The following is a 16,595-nucleotide window of genomic DNA, read 5'->3' on the forward strand; positions in this document are numbered from 1 at the left end:
GTAATGATTATTTTGTATTTCATAATATCATATTTTTTCTTATTAATGTTTATAATTTTTTCTTTATTGGAATTATTATTTTTAATTAATGTTAAGAAAAATACAAGAGTGGGTGGGCACATGCACGAGGATAAGAATAGACCTTAAATTTCATACCCAACAAAAATAAGAACAATAATTAATATAATTTTTTACTTAAACAAAAAGTAGTCAAGTTTTCAAGCATTTGTGATGTAATTCTTATATATGACATGAAATATAAATACTAGACCCATTGAGGATATGAAAATTTCTAAGAGCATAAATGTTCCGGTCATTTAATTTTTTTTTTTTTTAAATTTATTTGGTATAACATGGATTGTTGGGATGACACCATTACTTTTCATTTAGTTTTCAGTTAAAATTAAATGGATAAATTATTTAAAAAATATAAAAAAGCAGAGAAAATAATAAAGCAAAATATATAAGAATTTCTTTATTATCGCTATAAATTATAGAATTTCAAATTTAAGAAAATCAAAATTTTGCATACTCATTTCCAATTCTAAGTTTCTTATCTTATAATAAAACTTTAATTTAAAAGATATATTTATTTATTCATCCTTAAATAGTAAAAAACAAATTATTGTATCCTATTTAAAACATAAGAAATTTAAATGCATTTATTCAAAAAACACCATTTGAGAGGGGTAAAACAGTTTCCGATTACTACTAGTAAATATTTACATGATGAGTTTTGGAGAACTACCAATTGTGTCAACAGTCACACCAACAAAATAAATTAAAAAAGAATCTGGCAATGGTTAGTACAAATCACAAACTCAGCTGTGGTCACTACTCAATCGCAAATTGTACTATTTATTATACAGGAATAATAGAAGATAAACCAAGCAAACTACAAGACACGAAAAAAAGAAAAGAAAAAAAACTAAAGACAAACATCTGAGCACATTTACCTCTCACATTAGCATATAAGATACACTATATTTTTTTCACAATATACACAATAAATATTCGAAAAGGACAAGAATAAGCGAGGAACAGAATAGAATAAAGAAGGAAGGTCTGAAAAAGTTAAGCACCTTGGAAAGACAAACGATCTCGAAGAGTATCAAATATTGATGAAGCTGCAGCATTTTGTGCAAAAGTCAATTTCAGCCGACCAAGTAATTCACCATCTTTAGCCTGTGATGCAGCATCCGCAGCTTCCTTCGCCATACCAATTCGAGCGTATGACTGTCCAAGATAAACAAAAGTTATCACAACAATTAAACTAAAAGGGGAAACCTCCTTTTATGGGTGATTTTTTCTATAAACACTTCTAGAATATGAAAATAAGAAAAAGGTGAAATAAGTTTTTCCACAAACTAATACTAAAGTATTCATAAGTTAAGAATATGATTTTAAAAAATAACTAATATGAGAAACATTTTACAAATAAATTCAAATAAAAATTCAATCTATAGTATAATCAAAATAAAAGTGCAGAAGAAAGTTTAATAAAAAAAAAAAGTTTAATTTCATAAGTCTAAATAAAAAACAATAATCTATAAAATTAAATTTTAACAGTTCTTTCACGAGGGTCTGCAATTTTTGGAATTATTATTATTTGTTAAGCTGAAAAATAAAAAGTTATGTCGATTGAGACAAGCACAAAATACCTCAGCTCTTTCACGAGGGTCTGCAAGTTTTGGGATATATTTAATGGCTTCTGCCTTTTCGTCTGCTTCAATGCATGCCTCCACAAATGGCCTGAAACCTATCGATACCATAACATTGAATGTTAGAGTAGTGATGTGTTAGCACTAGTAGCCAGCATAGCTGAAATAAAGAAAAAGTTCATTTCCTTTGCACTGAAATATAAAACAAGGAGTCAATAAGATTGATTTGCACCATTCTAACATTTCATTAACATCCAAACCTGTAAAGTATAATGCTGAACTCTTCGTAGTAATGATAAACATCTGTATCTCACCCATTCATTGCAGAATTGCAGTCTAAACTTACCAATTCCCTACAAATTATAAAATCAAAATGAGTCGAAAAACTTACCAATTGGAGGTTTCTTCTCCTTTGAAAATTTTTCTAGGGCAACCCAATCCTTGATTGTAGCCAAAGCAAAAACCTTAAGCCAATACCACCTCTTCTCAGACACCTGAAGAGAGCAACGAAAATTGTGACTCAAGAACTAATTTACAGAGATAGAAGGCGTATTACAAGAGTTCCTATTTTAATATTTTTGGATTTTGTGCCAACAAATTATTAATGTAAATAGGCACTAATTAATGTAATTTACCAACCTTAAATTCTGTTTTAACTTTCATTGCAGCTCGATGATTTCCCAAGACAATACAAGTACGGATTGTATCATTTATACTAGAATCCACAAATATGGCCTGCTTTGTAGTAACTTCAAGTTCATGCTGAATTCTGCAGTAGCAACAGTGTTATAATATTCGTCTTGATCGCATGAAATGAATATTTACTCAACCTATACCGGAGTCTAAACTTTTTTTCCAGAAATATGGGAACAGGAAAAAATATGGGAACAGCCTCTTTGTTTGTGTGTGTGTGTGTGTGTGTGTGTGTGTTCATATATATTCATTTACTATCACAACAAGCCTAACAAATAAAATGCTAGATTATTTTATAGTCCTAGTGATTTGAAAAAAATAGTCACACCTTAACAGTTTTGCATGCTCCTCAGCTGCCTTAGATTCGAAGATATGCTCCTTGGTTTCAGCAAAAAGACTTTGTGCCTTCTCAATAAGTTTTATTCGAGGACCATGAAGTGGAGATCCTTTGCTTGCCATCGGATTTTTCCCGAGTTCCCATGATTCTTTCCACAAAAGAAATGCCACATCCTACATAGATTGACTTTAGACTAAATCCCAGAATTCAAATGAAAAGCATGTTGAGCATACAAGGATATGATATGGCAGACTTAATCAAATCCAAAATTACAGGCATATCAAGTATGATTATAAAGTTTCAGACTGATACAATTACTAAATCATGCAAAAATTGCAAGGCAGAATCAATGGCACGCTCAATATAAAAGGCATATTTGGAGAGAAAAGGAAAAAGAAAATAATTAAGTGCTGGGTAGCCAGTATATGTTGATAGACAAATAGTCAATTCCACACAAAAAGTCAGACAGAAATCGCAATAACCATATCACCCATATGTTGTTCATGGTATATATTAGGGTGTGAAGCTATAGGGGGAACAGGAAAGGATTAAAACATAATTTCTAATAAACCTTCTCCATTTTGATATTATGTTTTGCAATATAATAAAAGAATTTTACCTTAAACCTAATATCCTCATCTTTTATTTACTTTTATAACATTATATAATTCTTAATTTAAAAATAAAAAAGTTGTCTTCTCCCTCCTCTTTCCCTTCAAAACTACACTCCTAAACTACACATGACAAATACCAGATGTTCTCTCTCATGTACAGATTCAAAATTAGAAACTACACATGCAAATCATTGCAAAGAATGAAAACATACTTGAAGCTGCCCAGTTGATAAGAAAAAGTCCTTCAAAAATTCATCTTTATAGAACCTGAAATTGAGATGTGGTCATTATTCCAGGATGGCATCCCCTTTTAACATTAATAATTCAAATAAGAACACATGAAAACAAGTATGCCAAAACAAAAAACACGAACAATGATATAGCAAATGCTGTTCATCTTCTATTTTAAGCACTGCTTTTCCCCCTTCTCTGCCTTTCTTCTTTACTAAATGTGTACCTCCCAACTATACCCTTTTAAGACGTAGTTATTAATGAATGGTGATATGTTTTAGGCGACTGAGTGCGTAAAAACTAGGATAGTAGCAAGAGATTAAAAATTAGGAAATTGTAGAATTACAATAGAGAAATATGTATCTTTTGTTGATCAATATTAATAATAAAAGAAGGATGCTTCTTCACAGCAGTTAACAAGGATAGTCGTAGCAAGAAGAGATTAAAGATCAGGAAATTAGAGAATTACAATAGAGAAATATTTATACGTTGTTGATTAATATTAATAAGAAAAGGAGGATGCTCCTTCACAGCAGTTACTCCTTCTCAACTGAGTCGACAAATCCAACTCATTTTGAGAATATTTTAGCATCAATACATCTTCCTATTTAACTCCAATTCTAACTGGCTAGCGACTGGATTCCTAACTACCGCAAAACATTTTGAGAATTTTTCGTGTAACATGTAGGCAAACTTGGACAGCAAGTACACAGGTTACACTGTAAATAAACAATGTGACAAGATTGTCATCATTAACAGTTAACAGAATTTCCAAGAGTCTGTTGGTCGAATTCAACTTAAAATGTAGTATTCAATTACTATGTTCCACATTGGCTAGAAATTTCATAAGATTATTCCTTATAAAACTTGGGCAATCCCTCTCCCTTGAGCAAGTTTTTCAAAGTTTGCTAAGCCTATTTCTAATATTATATCAGGCTTTTGGAATGAGTTACGCTTGGCTTGTTATCATAATGCAATAACATGTAGTTTTCCATTACATTAAAAAAAAATTGTAAGCTTCTTATTTCTTTATTTGGTTAGGAATTAGCTATGACCTTAATATTATATAACCTGGAGGATCCACACTGTCTTGCCTTCTGGAATATGGTTCAAGGTCACATACCGTGCATAAGTTACAAATAAGTCACGTGCTAAATGTCGGGCCTGTATAGTGCCAAAGAACTCCAATGGCTGCCTCTGCATCATGTATAGGAGAATCGGGCAATGGAAATAAACTCATGTTACTTCATACTCATCACACAATAGACAACATAAAATATTAAGAATTCGTGAACCAATACCTTTTGCCAAATATGAAAAAGTACAAGATAAACAAGATCTGTATCCCCACATTCAGTCGCCTTCATCAAGGCTATATCTTCTTCTCCAATGCTTAACAGGAGAGGAACCTGAACATAAGAATTAATGAGTACAATAATAAAATAGACTTGGATAAAACATGGTAGACAGGAGATACAAGCCAACAAAATGGGTAGAAAGATGCATGGGAGGTGAGGTGTGAATTAAAAGCCAATAATTTCAACATGTATCTATAAATACAAGAGAATCAGAATAGCACCTGTTTTGACGATCGAGGCTCGTGTTCAACAAGTAAGGCAGCTAACTTTCGTCTGCCGCTTTTGTCTGCATGAGCCGCAACAGCTGCATAGGATATGCCTTTGCACAGTTTTAACTGAGTAAAAAAAAAGAAATTTCAAGCCTTATTGCAAAAAAATAAATAGAATGAACAGTGTTTGAAGTTGGGGGAGGATAACCTTATCCAGCAGAATCTCCAAAAGAGCTGCATCAGGAATTGCCAATGAAGCAGTTATCTTTGAACATGCCCAGTGCATTATCACCACCTCCTACACAAAAGCAGTCGCCAAAATATCAAACTCACGTGTATACTTAAAGGAAGATCAAAAAATACATATATGCTTAAAGAAGACTGCTAATGTGCTGATGATATTAATGGCAAGAGGGGGAGAGGAATAGAATAAAGCAATCTATTTAGTTGCTGCAGTTGTTAGATCCCATTATTATTTTCACACAAGTTCAGTTGTACTCCTATACTAAACACACGCATGTAAAGTAGAGTAGTGACTATCATACTGCTGAGAATGTTCCACCCAGCGTCCACCCATAAAATGTGGTTGAAAATGACAGCATGGTTATTTTATATGCTTTGGACAAATATAAATATGGTTAACTTTTTCTCACAAAGGTTTAGGGGAAAAAATTGTGATTATATATAAGTCAATTTGTGCTTGTGGCACTAACAGTTAAATATGTCTCATAAGAGGTTAATTGCATCATGAGGTTATTGAAGAAATGTAGTAGTTAATTTTGTTACAAGTGGTTAAGAGTAAATGAATGTAATTGAATACAATTATCAATAGTAGTGGCAGTAATGGTTAAAAATATGCCTCACGAGTGATTAATAGTGTCATGGAGTAATTGAAATGTCTAATGGTAATTAATTTAGGTCAGTTCAGTGTTCAGGTTCATTAGTTAGGTCCAGGTTCAGTTATAGGGAAATCGGGGCCTGTGTCTTCAGATGCACCCCTCCACCCAAGGTAATGGACCTCATCCTCCATCCAATTGCATATAATGTAGAAAGGACGGTCCACATCGATAGAATAGAGAACAATTTGGAAAGTGTAGTAGAGGAGGTTGTTATGAAAGAGAAAGGTGGCACTGACAGACTGGACACTTGGCAGCACAGAAGGGAATGTAAATGTGAAGAGAATGGAGGGATGTAAGGAGCTATTGGATGGATCAAAAGGAAAAGCAATGGCTGCACAGCCAACAAACAAAATGCCAAACTATACAGTAATTCGTACAATACACACAAACTTACTTGATTCATTCCAAGATATTCTGATATTTTCAGTGCAAGCAGATGTTGGTGAGCATTAATCAGGCGACCGATCAGAACAGATGGTGTAAGCAACTGATGGCAATAAGCTAATTCAGTACAGTGTCAATACAGGCAATTTCAGCACTGAGATAGACAAGTAAGCCTTAAAAACCTTGTATTGCTGAATACTAAGAGGAATGCCAATCTCAGGGCTGCGCACTGCATTCAAGACCCGCAGAATTTTACACATCTCTTGGATACGATCACGTTGAAAATTGCTGCCAAAGTCAACTGGATATCATTACCGAGAGCAAATATCAGAAAATGTGTGTCCCTCTTTAGTCTTGAGACATTCACTATCCACAACAAAACATTTTTAAATAAAGGGTTAAATATGTTTTTGGTCCCTCAAGTTTCAGTGAATTTTGGAATTAGTCCCTCATCAAAACTTTATACCAATTTAGTCCTTCATCTTTCAAAATGTGTGAATTTAGTCCTTTTAACCAAATTTTGTTAAGTTTATATGATGTTTCAAGCGCATTTCATGATAGTATTTAAGTTAACATTGAAGCAAAAATGTGTCAAACAGTTTAAATAATTTAAATACTATCATGAAATGCGTTTGAAACGTTAGATAAACTTAACAAAATTTGGTTAAAAGGACTAAATTCACGCATTTTGAAAGATGAAGGACTAAATTGGTCAAAGTTTTGATGAGGGACTAATTCCAAATTTCGCTGAAACTTGAAGGACCAAAAACATATTTAACCCTTAAATAAATATCACCAGTATATCCAGATCAAACTCACCTACAAAAGGCCTGCCCATAACTCGCTGCCCTTAAGAGAGTTCGCTGGCGTGAAACGTCAAATTCATGACCTGCAGCATCAACGCAAGCTTCAACTGCCTCAGGAAGAGACGATCTTATCAATCTCAAATTTTCATCAGCCTGGGGAATGACAATAAAATCAGAATCTCATTTATAAGAATGAACAGTTTGATGATGTTATAATTAAAATCCAAATGAAGACCTCACATATCAACTAAGATCCAAATATAGTAAGGCCTTTCTTATTGATTTTAATACCAAAAGCAAGTCATAAATCATTCACAAAATTCTTATTTATTTGATCCACCAGTTTCCTTTTGTTGTATTAAATTATAAAAAATAAATAAATGAACCAGATTCAGCTAGCCAAGTTTACCACCTTTTCCATTACTGGAAAAAGTGGGCATTCTTCTCTTCCTTCAAAATGTAGTAAAATAAGTGTATATTTTGTTGTCAATAAAAAGCAATGCTCGACATGTTCAACTCTTATACTGGGTTAGGGTAGGAAGCTGTAAAAGCCTAAAATATTAACAACAAGACATATTTGAGCATTCAATTTAGTTGTTTACTAAACAAAACTAAAATAAAATAAAAATCAGTTAGCAATTACAGACTTTCCACAAATAAAACAGCATCAGAGTGCTCAACAGAGAAGAAAGCAGTGAATCTAAAATTTAAATAAAAGGCTACACCAAACAGTTAACACAGATAGATTCTTGGTAAGAATTAGCCTACCAATCTATGGCTCAAAGCAAATCTAGTAGCTCCTAACTACAACAGACAAGCAGAGCAATCCTATTAAAAGAAGAAAAACCAGTCAGATTCATTTCTCAAGCTTCAAAATTAACTCCCTTTTCAAATTCTTCATAATATTTTACAAACAAAAACCAAAAATATTAAAACTAATTCTCATTAGCTGGCACTTAGCACTGACTAAATATCTGAATTTAATAAATGGCAGTGATTGAATTCAGTTATTTAAGATACTATCAGATAAGGCAATAGGTCAATTCTTGCAGAGATAGGGTACACTGAATTTAAGATGCACATTCAGAAAATTCAAATGAAGAATATATATTTGTGTGTGAATTATAGAATAACATACTTTTTACAAGATTAATTTTTGTAAGTGTACAACTGTCATTATTGATCAATTAAACTTTTTTTATGTTTTCTACTATATAATAAAAATATATGATACGAATATGCAATACATCAAGGTTGTCAAACTCAAGAGTTTACCTAAACTTGTGAGAGTCCGGTAAACTCGAATCGTGGACTCGAATCGTAAACTCGTAAGAGTTTACTTTAAATAAAAAAATATTAAAATATTTATAAATAATATAATAACATACTCTTATATGATATTATAAATAAATTTTTATATTGAAATATTATTAATATTATTATTAGTTAGTCATATTGTATTTTTAAATACTTTTTCTATTATTTTAACTATTTTTATAATAAATTTAATTAATTATTCATATCATATTTAATATTTAATATAATTCAAAAATGTCTCTTAACTTTCGTATGCAAACATTTGAGCCCAATGATTTTAAGGTCCAAAAGCCAGCAGAAACCCTACAAACTTTATCTTCCATGACTACTTACTAACGCAGCCAACTTATGAGCGGCAAGTGCAACAGGAAGGTCACAGACATGACTAGCCATGGTCGCGAGCACTCACGAAGGCAAGCTCCCACATGCGAAGATTGAGCGACGGCAAGCAACTGCAACGGCGAGCACCACGACAAGAAAGGGTCCAACAAATGCATAATGGAGAGTGCTTTAGAAGAAAGAATGAAGAAGGGGCTGAATCAAAAAACACTCAAACCCTAATCCCAAAGAGTTTTTTCCACAAATGTGTTCCAAAATACTGTTTTTAGTTTGAATGTTTTTTCTTATTTAACTCGCTAAATCGTTTCAAACTCGCGAGTTTGACCGAGTGAACTGAGTCTACATCCGATTCTACCGAGTTCACTCGAAAAACGAGTTTGCTTCCGAGTTAACTCGGAAGCCATGACTAGGAACGTAAACTCGTTCAAGTTAGCGAGTTAACTCGCGAGTTTGATAACCTGCAATACATAATATATTAAAATGAAAATACGAAAATATACATATTAAAGTAAATAATATAACAATGAAATATGTTTTACACAGTATTCGAGTATTGTTACTCAACAAAGACACTTAGTTTAGGCACATTGTAAAGTTGTCTTTAATATTCTAACTAACTCCATGCCAGTTAGGTTTGCCACAGGTAGTTTAGATTTTGTTGAAGGCAGTTCAGAGTTCTCTTGTATTATGTTATATCTGTTTCAGATCAGTTAGTCAGATAGCTTTATATGCTTGTTTTACGCAGTTACTTTTCAGCAATTACAAAATCCATCTTCACATAAATTCTCAAATAACTTACCAAAAATTCTTTGGTCCATTCGCAGATTATCATTTGCTCACATTTTTTTGGTGTTCTTGTTTTCTGCATCTTAGACTTTAAAATAGTCATAAACTTCAATTCTGCTCACAATTGCGTGTTTTTCTTGGCGTTTTCACCTCTCACTAAGGCAACAAGTGTCCCACTAATGATGGTCGTATTTATGTATTCAAAGATGTTTTTTTTATTAGTCACGGTTTCCATGCGCTGAGTTGGTCTTCAAAAGTTCTTCTAATTCCACTACTTGTGTTTCTGTTCCTCTCACTGTCATATTCTCCTGCACCCACCACTTCCCCTGCTCCTACATCCACACCTTCCTTAAGCGCCACATTAAACATCAAACTCATTAGTCTCATAAGTCTGTCCCTAATCTCCCAGCTCCCTCACATCCATCTGATATTCATTCTATGCAAACTAGAGCAAAATCTGTATTGTCAAGCCTCATGTCCAGCCTAGTCTCCTTCTAACTCCCCTTGAAATTAAAACTGCAAAACAGCCTAGTCCACCTTGCATACTGCTATGAAAGAAGAATATGATGCTTTACTATAAACAATACTTGGACTCTTACTTCTCTACGTTCTAATCGCGGTACCATTAGCTGTAAGTAGAATTTTAGAATAAAATATAATCCAGATGGCTCTGTTAATAAAATATAAAGCAGAAATGTGGCTCAAAGATTTCATCAACATGGTTTGGATTACAATGACTTTTTCTACAGATTATTCTAAATCTTGCTCTCACACACATAAGTGGGTTATAAAACAGCTAGATGTCAACAATGGTTTTCTTGATGGAGAGTTATATATTTCTTAACCTCCTGGTTTTGAGAACCCTGATAAATCTCTTGCATGCAGAATTAACCCTCAGGCCTGGCTTGATATATTAAAATCTACCCTTTTTAGTCTGCTGTTCAAAGATAGCAAATATGATCCTTCACTCGGTGTATTCTCTTCAAGAAGTTGTGGTTTACATTTTGGTTTATGTAGATGACAACATTATAACTAGCATAGATTTTTCTATGACATAATTTCATTACTCAGCTCAACTCAATTTTATCACTCAAAGTTCTTGGTGATCTAGACTATTTTCTTGGTATTGAAGGTAATATCACAAAAAGATGCTCTTGGGTTCTCACACAAAGCAAATACATTCATGATCTTCTTCTTCAAACAACCATGGAACAAGCTGATACTATTTCTTCACCCATGATTGGTGGCTGCAAGTTGACTTAAACAACGTTCTGATCTTGTTCTTGATGCTTCTCTTTACCACTCATTTGTAACAATTTGCTTCTATAACTCAACTAGAAATTAGCTTTTCTGTGAATAAAGTTTGCCAGTTCATGTCAAATGGTTTAGAAAAACACTGGACAGCAATTAAACAAATTTTAAGGTATCTCAAAGGTACTGTCTGTGTCTTCGGACCTTCATCTTCAACCTGCAAAGTCTTGAGCTTCTTTAACTCTGCAAGCTTATTGTGAAGCAGACTGGGCCCAAAACCTGAAGACAGAAGGTCTACATCTGGTGCCCCAATTTATCTTGGTCCTAATTTTGTTTCTTGGTGGTCCAGAAAGCAAGCAATTGTTGCACGTTCCAGCACAAAGTCTGGCTCTTGCAACGGCTGATGTCATATGAATCAGACTTTACTTTCCGCACTGAAGGTTCCTCATTCATCTCCACTTATTCTTTGACAGTTTTAACACTGGCTCTCTCTCATAATCTTATTCTCCACCCACGTAAAAAACACATGGAATTAGATCTATTGTTGTTTGTAAGGAGGCTCTCAGTAAAGAAATACAAGTTGGTCATGTTCCTGCCACTGATCAATATGCATGCTCTGACCAAAACTCGCTCTCCCACTGACTTTACTGCTCTTCAATCCAAGGTCAAGGTAGTTCCTTCTCTTCAAACCCCTTGAGCATGCAGGGGAGTGTACTGTTGCTCAGCAGAAATGCTTCTTTTTGTTTCTTTTTCTGTACAGGAGTAGCATAGGTAAACAATACTGTTGTCTTTCAACTTTCTAACTAACTCTAGGTCAATTGGGTCTGTCACAGGTAGGCAGATGTTTGCTATAGGCCGTTCAGTGTCTTTCATATTCTGTTATTTTTGTTTCAGATCAGTTAGATATCCTTACATACTTGTAGTACTCTGTTGCTCTTCAGCAATTACAAAATTCATCTTCATAAATTCTAAAACCTCTCCCTCTTCTCTCTGAATTTTTTAATACACAGTAATAGCTCATAGAGTAATACAATAAAATTTATTAACTTTAATAAAATATTAACTTGACGCTGGAAACTACAAGTTTTGGCAGTGACCTTGCTGTAGGAATATAAAGGCAAAATGGTAAACACGTTTTGTAAAGTTTAAAAAAAAACATGGAAAATCATCATCGACTCATGGTTGTGAAACCCAAACCGACCCATCCAATGTGTTACAAACTAAACAATATAGTGATAAAAGAGAACAAAGAAACTGAAGGCATTGTGAATTGTATGTTATTTGCAATAAAAAAGAAACCTCCAATTGCCCATAGCATAGCTCCTAGAACAGAAAATCCGAAAATCACATAATCACCCTCTCCCCTTTTGCCTCATCAGACTAAATAACAGAAAATACTCTCTCCCCTCTAACCACCTCTCCGCTACTGTTATGTAACAACCTCTCCACTTACTCATGCCACCTCAGCTTCAGGATTTCCCTTCTTTCTTTTGCGCACATAAACCTTCCATACCTTAGGTGTCACATGCCCTCATGGACCAATGGCTCTTTCAGCTCATAAACTTGTTGGGCTCCAACACGATGCAATGGGTAGATTAGTTCAGGTTGATGTTAAGACCAAAACTGTACTTAATCCAATGTGACCCCAAGTCAACCTGGTCTGACGAATTGAGTCAATGGAAAAGTCAGTGACCTGGTCAGATTTCATGTTTTCTCATTTTTTAATCTTTTAATATGCACACACACACATACACACTGACAGCTCTTTCATACTTGTTTATGAAGTTGTGTTTCTCACTTTTTGTTTATGGATTTGTATTGTTATTGAGAACTTATTTTGGATATTAGTTACTTTCTTATGATGATGTTTTGAAATTCAACTATGGAATTGCATTGTGTTGACCTTTATTTGTTATTTCATGTCCTGATACTTTATTATTAGAAAAATTAAATTTATGTTGGATTTGTCAAATTATGTTAAGTATATTGTTGAGATTAAACACAGAAATATAAAATTGGAGGGCTTAAGAGATCCCTCTTGTGATCTTCAATTTATAATGATAGAAACTGATACAACAGAAGATGAAAGATCAAAAGACTACCCTAGATTCCTAGGTACAACTCATACAGTGCACTAGACTCAGGTACAGCTGGAAGTAGTTCCCAACACACTACTCCCTACTTTAGACTTAATAATTACTCTAACATACATAAATTTAACAATTATTCTAACATATATATAATATAATTTTTATTTTTTTTATGTAAATCGGGTAAAATTAGTGACCAATAGTCCAACCATTGACACATTAGCCTAGTACCTTGACCAGGTCAATGACCAAGATATTTTCACAACACTAATCTAACTTCGTATACAAGGACAAAAAGGGGGATGTTGAACAGCTCCGAATCTAATGATGCAGCACCACCATTATGTCAAGACAAATCCTATAACCTATCCACAAATCTTATACTTTCAGAAAACATGTACCCAAACCATATCAGATATTTTAATTTTTTTTTTTTTGAAATAAAAGGATAATGGATACAGATAGGAAACATATCTTTCCTGTATCGGTATAGGATGCAAAAAATTGTATATCGGTGCATCAGAAGATTGACACTTTAACATATATTCTACATAGAATAAAAAGCTATAGAGATCTAGAATGATGATCAGTCTAGCAACACTAAAATAATTGTAGAAATAACTTCTCTACCTTGGCACTTCGCCTATCAAAATGATCCAGGGCATCATATAATAAAGCAGCAGGTGATGTACTTCCAATTGTGAATATTGAAACAGTGGAATCAGGCACCCGCTGTAGAAATTCCATACTAGTGTTGGACAATATCCTCACTCCATCACACTCGGGTATAAGAATTATTGGTTCATCATAAAGGTAGTGAACTGGCTCTCCATCAGGACCCATCATTAAAAGCATATCATCCCAATACAACAGCACAGCATCCATTCCACACCAAGCAATCTGTTCTGGAGGAAGGGCTGACTGCATGCACACAAGCAATTAGTGTTAAGGGTGCCATGGAAAGTACCAATCCAAACCTAATGAGAATAACAGGATAAAATGGTCTATACATACACAAACACACACACACATAGCAAATGGAGTAGAAAATTCACAAGAGGAAAACTATATACACATCGCTAAGTATTAGATACATCCATTTTTGTTTTAAACAGGACATGTCACTGGCAATAAAATACAATTTACAAAATAACATTGGTTTGCAATATAATTTACAAATTAACAAATTAAATTGATGACACAACTCAAAATTCAAACTTCCACTACACACATACAAACAACAAATTCTTAAGCATTATTGAACATACACAAACACAACAATTTTAATACATACAAGCACAACAATCTGCATATATACAAACACAACAATTTGCATATATACAAACACAAGAATTTGAATATAGAGACACAAGTAGAATCTACAAATAGTGTGTCAATGTCTGTATGTATGTAGACATATATACACACAAACACACATCCATAACAATATAAAGATAATAAACAAAACGCCTCATTAAAGATTTAGATACACCCCCATTAGCATAACATGGAACATGATATACTTAAATAAATCAAGACCATTCGAAGATAACAATCAAGTAATGACTTGACCTTACCCCAACGTTTGGCTACATTCATCCAAAACACATTGTGGTCACCACTCACCAATGCAGTTTCATCACGATTCTTGGCATAACGAAAAAGTTGCAGACAACTGTGCCATGCAGTCATGGAGACAGAGACTAAAAAAATCCTTGACAGTACGGGCAAACTCATGTCATGGATTGTTTTTTAAAACCATGATCATGTTCCACAAACTACATGAAAACCTCCCAAAACCCATCAAACGTAGCATGCTTGAAGAAGGTTAGCAAACACACTTGTTCTTACACTTCTTTCTTTTCGTTAAGCATTGTTAAACAGTACAAAAGTCATGAGGAAGAGTATGGGTTACTAACATTTCTCTAACACTCATTTCAACTTCAACACCACAAACAATCCTACACTTAGAACAACCCAAAACAACAAACGCAATTATCCTAACAACAGACACAACAATATCAATTTCAATTTATCCAAAGCATGATTCCAAAACCCACCTCGCACTCCCTCTCAATGATAACGCCAGTCAAGTCCGAAGTAGTCACTAAAAGCCTCCCGTCATGCGTAAACGACGCGAGCCACTTGCCGTCGCGTGAAACCACCATCTTCTGCAGCGGTCCACGTAGAACTCCCTCCCCGAGCCTCTGCACGCCATCCTCCTCCACAGCAAGCACCACAGCATCATCCACGCCAAGCAAAACCTCAACATTCCCCGAAACCGTGTACTGCGGCTCAATCACCGCCATACAATGAGGCATCTCATCGATCAGGGGATCCGCGAGCTTCACCGCCCTTGGGTTCTTGAAATCCGCGATGCAGAAAAGTTGGTTCGCCTCAGTGATGCAAACCAAGCCGTTCCCCCAAAACGCGCAATCCGCAACGTTGTCCTCGAAGCACTCTTTTCCTAGAGACAGGTTAGGTTCAATCAAGTTCGCGTGGACGTCATAGCGGTAGACAGTACCGTCCTGGACGACGCAGAGGAGCGTCTGGTCGTCCGTCCAGGACATTCCAATGAGGCGGCCTCCGGAGTGGCGCCAGACGGCGTCGGCGAGGGGGCGGCCCGAGGAAGAGAAGAGGCGGAGCTTGCGGAGGGCGGACTCGGCATGGAGCTGGACGATCTTGGAGTCGTCGCGGATGACGGCGATCGGGCCGCCGAAGGGCGCAACGGCAACCTTGGTGCGGGCGAGGTCGACGTGCTTCCACGGCATAGGGTAGAGCTCGGGCTTGCGGTAGTAGCGGTTGTAGAGGAGCTGCCATTCCGCGGCGACGGAGACATTGGCCATTGAGGGGTGGGAGAAGGAGGGCAATGCAAATTGATAGGGTTAGGGTTTGGGATTGAATCAGAGATTCAACATGGATCGATCGCACTGTGGCAGCGGTTCAGGGGAATTGGGAAGAAGAAAGTCGTACAGAGTGACATAGCGACAAGGCGAGAAAGAGAATGTGATCAGATTAAAAAAAGTTTTATAATTATCAAATAATAGTGTTACTTTAAGTCTATTTAGAATTTATTTTATCAATTATAACCATTATAATTTGATTTAAATCGGTAAGTTAAAACCTAGTGTTGATATTTAAATACAAAATACTTTTATATATGATAATATTATTATTGATAAAATATGAGAGTAAAATTTTGTCTTTGTATTATATTATATGTTGTATTAGTAGTGTGGGATAAATATAGCTTTGTGAATGGTTAATTATGTGATAGTTCACTTGTCACTTTTAAGTGTAAATAATAATTTTAACTATTTTACATATCATTCTAAGCACTTAGAAGGAAATTAAGGAAAGAAAATGATATATACAGAGTTTCTACCTTCAATTTGTCCTTTTTCAAAAATTATATACATGTGTGATTACTTTGTACATTTATTTTCTATCCCAACCATACCTAGGTACACGGCACCAGACACACCCACTGACCGCCTACCTTAACAGAGTCTCCCCTGGTTCATATGCCATCCAGCAAGCCTAATGGCCGTCCACGTTACCTCCCACTCTGAAGGATCCCACCCCCCAGTATACGGCCTCCAGCAAAGCCTTAGAGCCGC

General features: G+C 35.0%; 1 protein-coding gene and 1 long non-coding RNA gene across 2 annotated transcripts; both read right to left on the reverse strand.

Annotated features, from left to right (window-relative positions):
- Positions 1-751: 751 nt before the first annotated feature.
- Positions 752-15,981, reverse strand: VCL1 (vacuoleless1 (VCL1)). Its single transcript, XM_028076464.2, has 15 exons — positions 15,036-15,981; positions 13,606-13,896; positions 7,206-7,345; positions 6,569-6,674; positions 6,397-6,489; positions 5,312-5,401; positions 5,116-5,229; positions 4,838-4,945; positions 4,660-4,733; positions 3,518-3,572; positions 2,683-2,864; positions 2,301-2,430; positions 2,053-2,155; positions 1,662-1,759; positions 752-1,236 (listed from the first exon to the last, which is right to left on the reverse strand). The coding sequence occupies exons 1-15, from the start codon at positions 15,819-15,821 to the stop codon at positions 1,075-1,077; spliced, it is 2,532 nt and encodes an 843-aa protein (XP_027932265.1). The 5' UTR covers positions 15,822-15,981; the 3' UTR covers positions 752-1,074.
- On the reverse strand, positions 12,894-13,595 carry LOC146885760 (uncharacterized). The gene is made up of 2 exons (XR_014995851.1): positions 13,383-13,595; positions 12,894-13,340 (listed from the first exon to the last, which is right to left on the reverse strand). It is a non-coding gene; the product is annotated as an uncharacterized LOC146885760 (long non-coding RNA).
- Positions 15,982-16,595: the final 614 nt, after the last annotated feature.

The sequence above is a fragment of the Vigna unguiculata genome, chromosome 6 (assembly GCF_037176805.1).
Source record: "Vigna unguiculata cultivar grain cowpea cultivar isolate G323 ecotype 2 chromosome 6, ASM3717680v1, whole genome shotgun sequence".
Taxonomy (NCBI): Eukaryota; Viridiplantae; Streptophyta; class Magnoliopsida; order Fabales; family Fabaceae; genus Vigna; species Vigna unguiculata.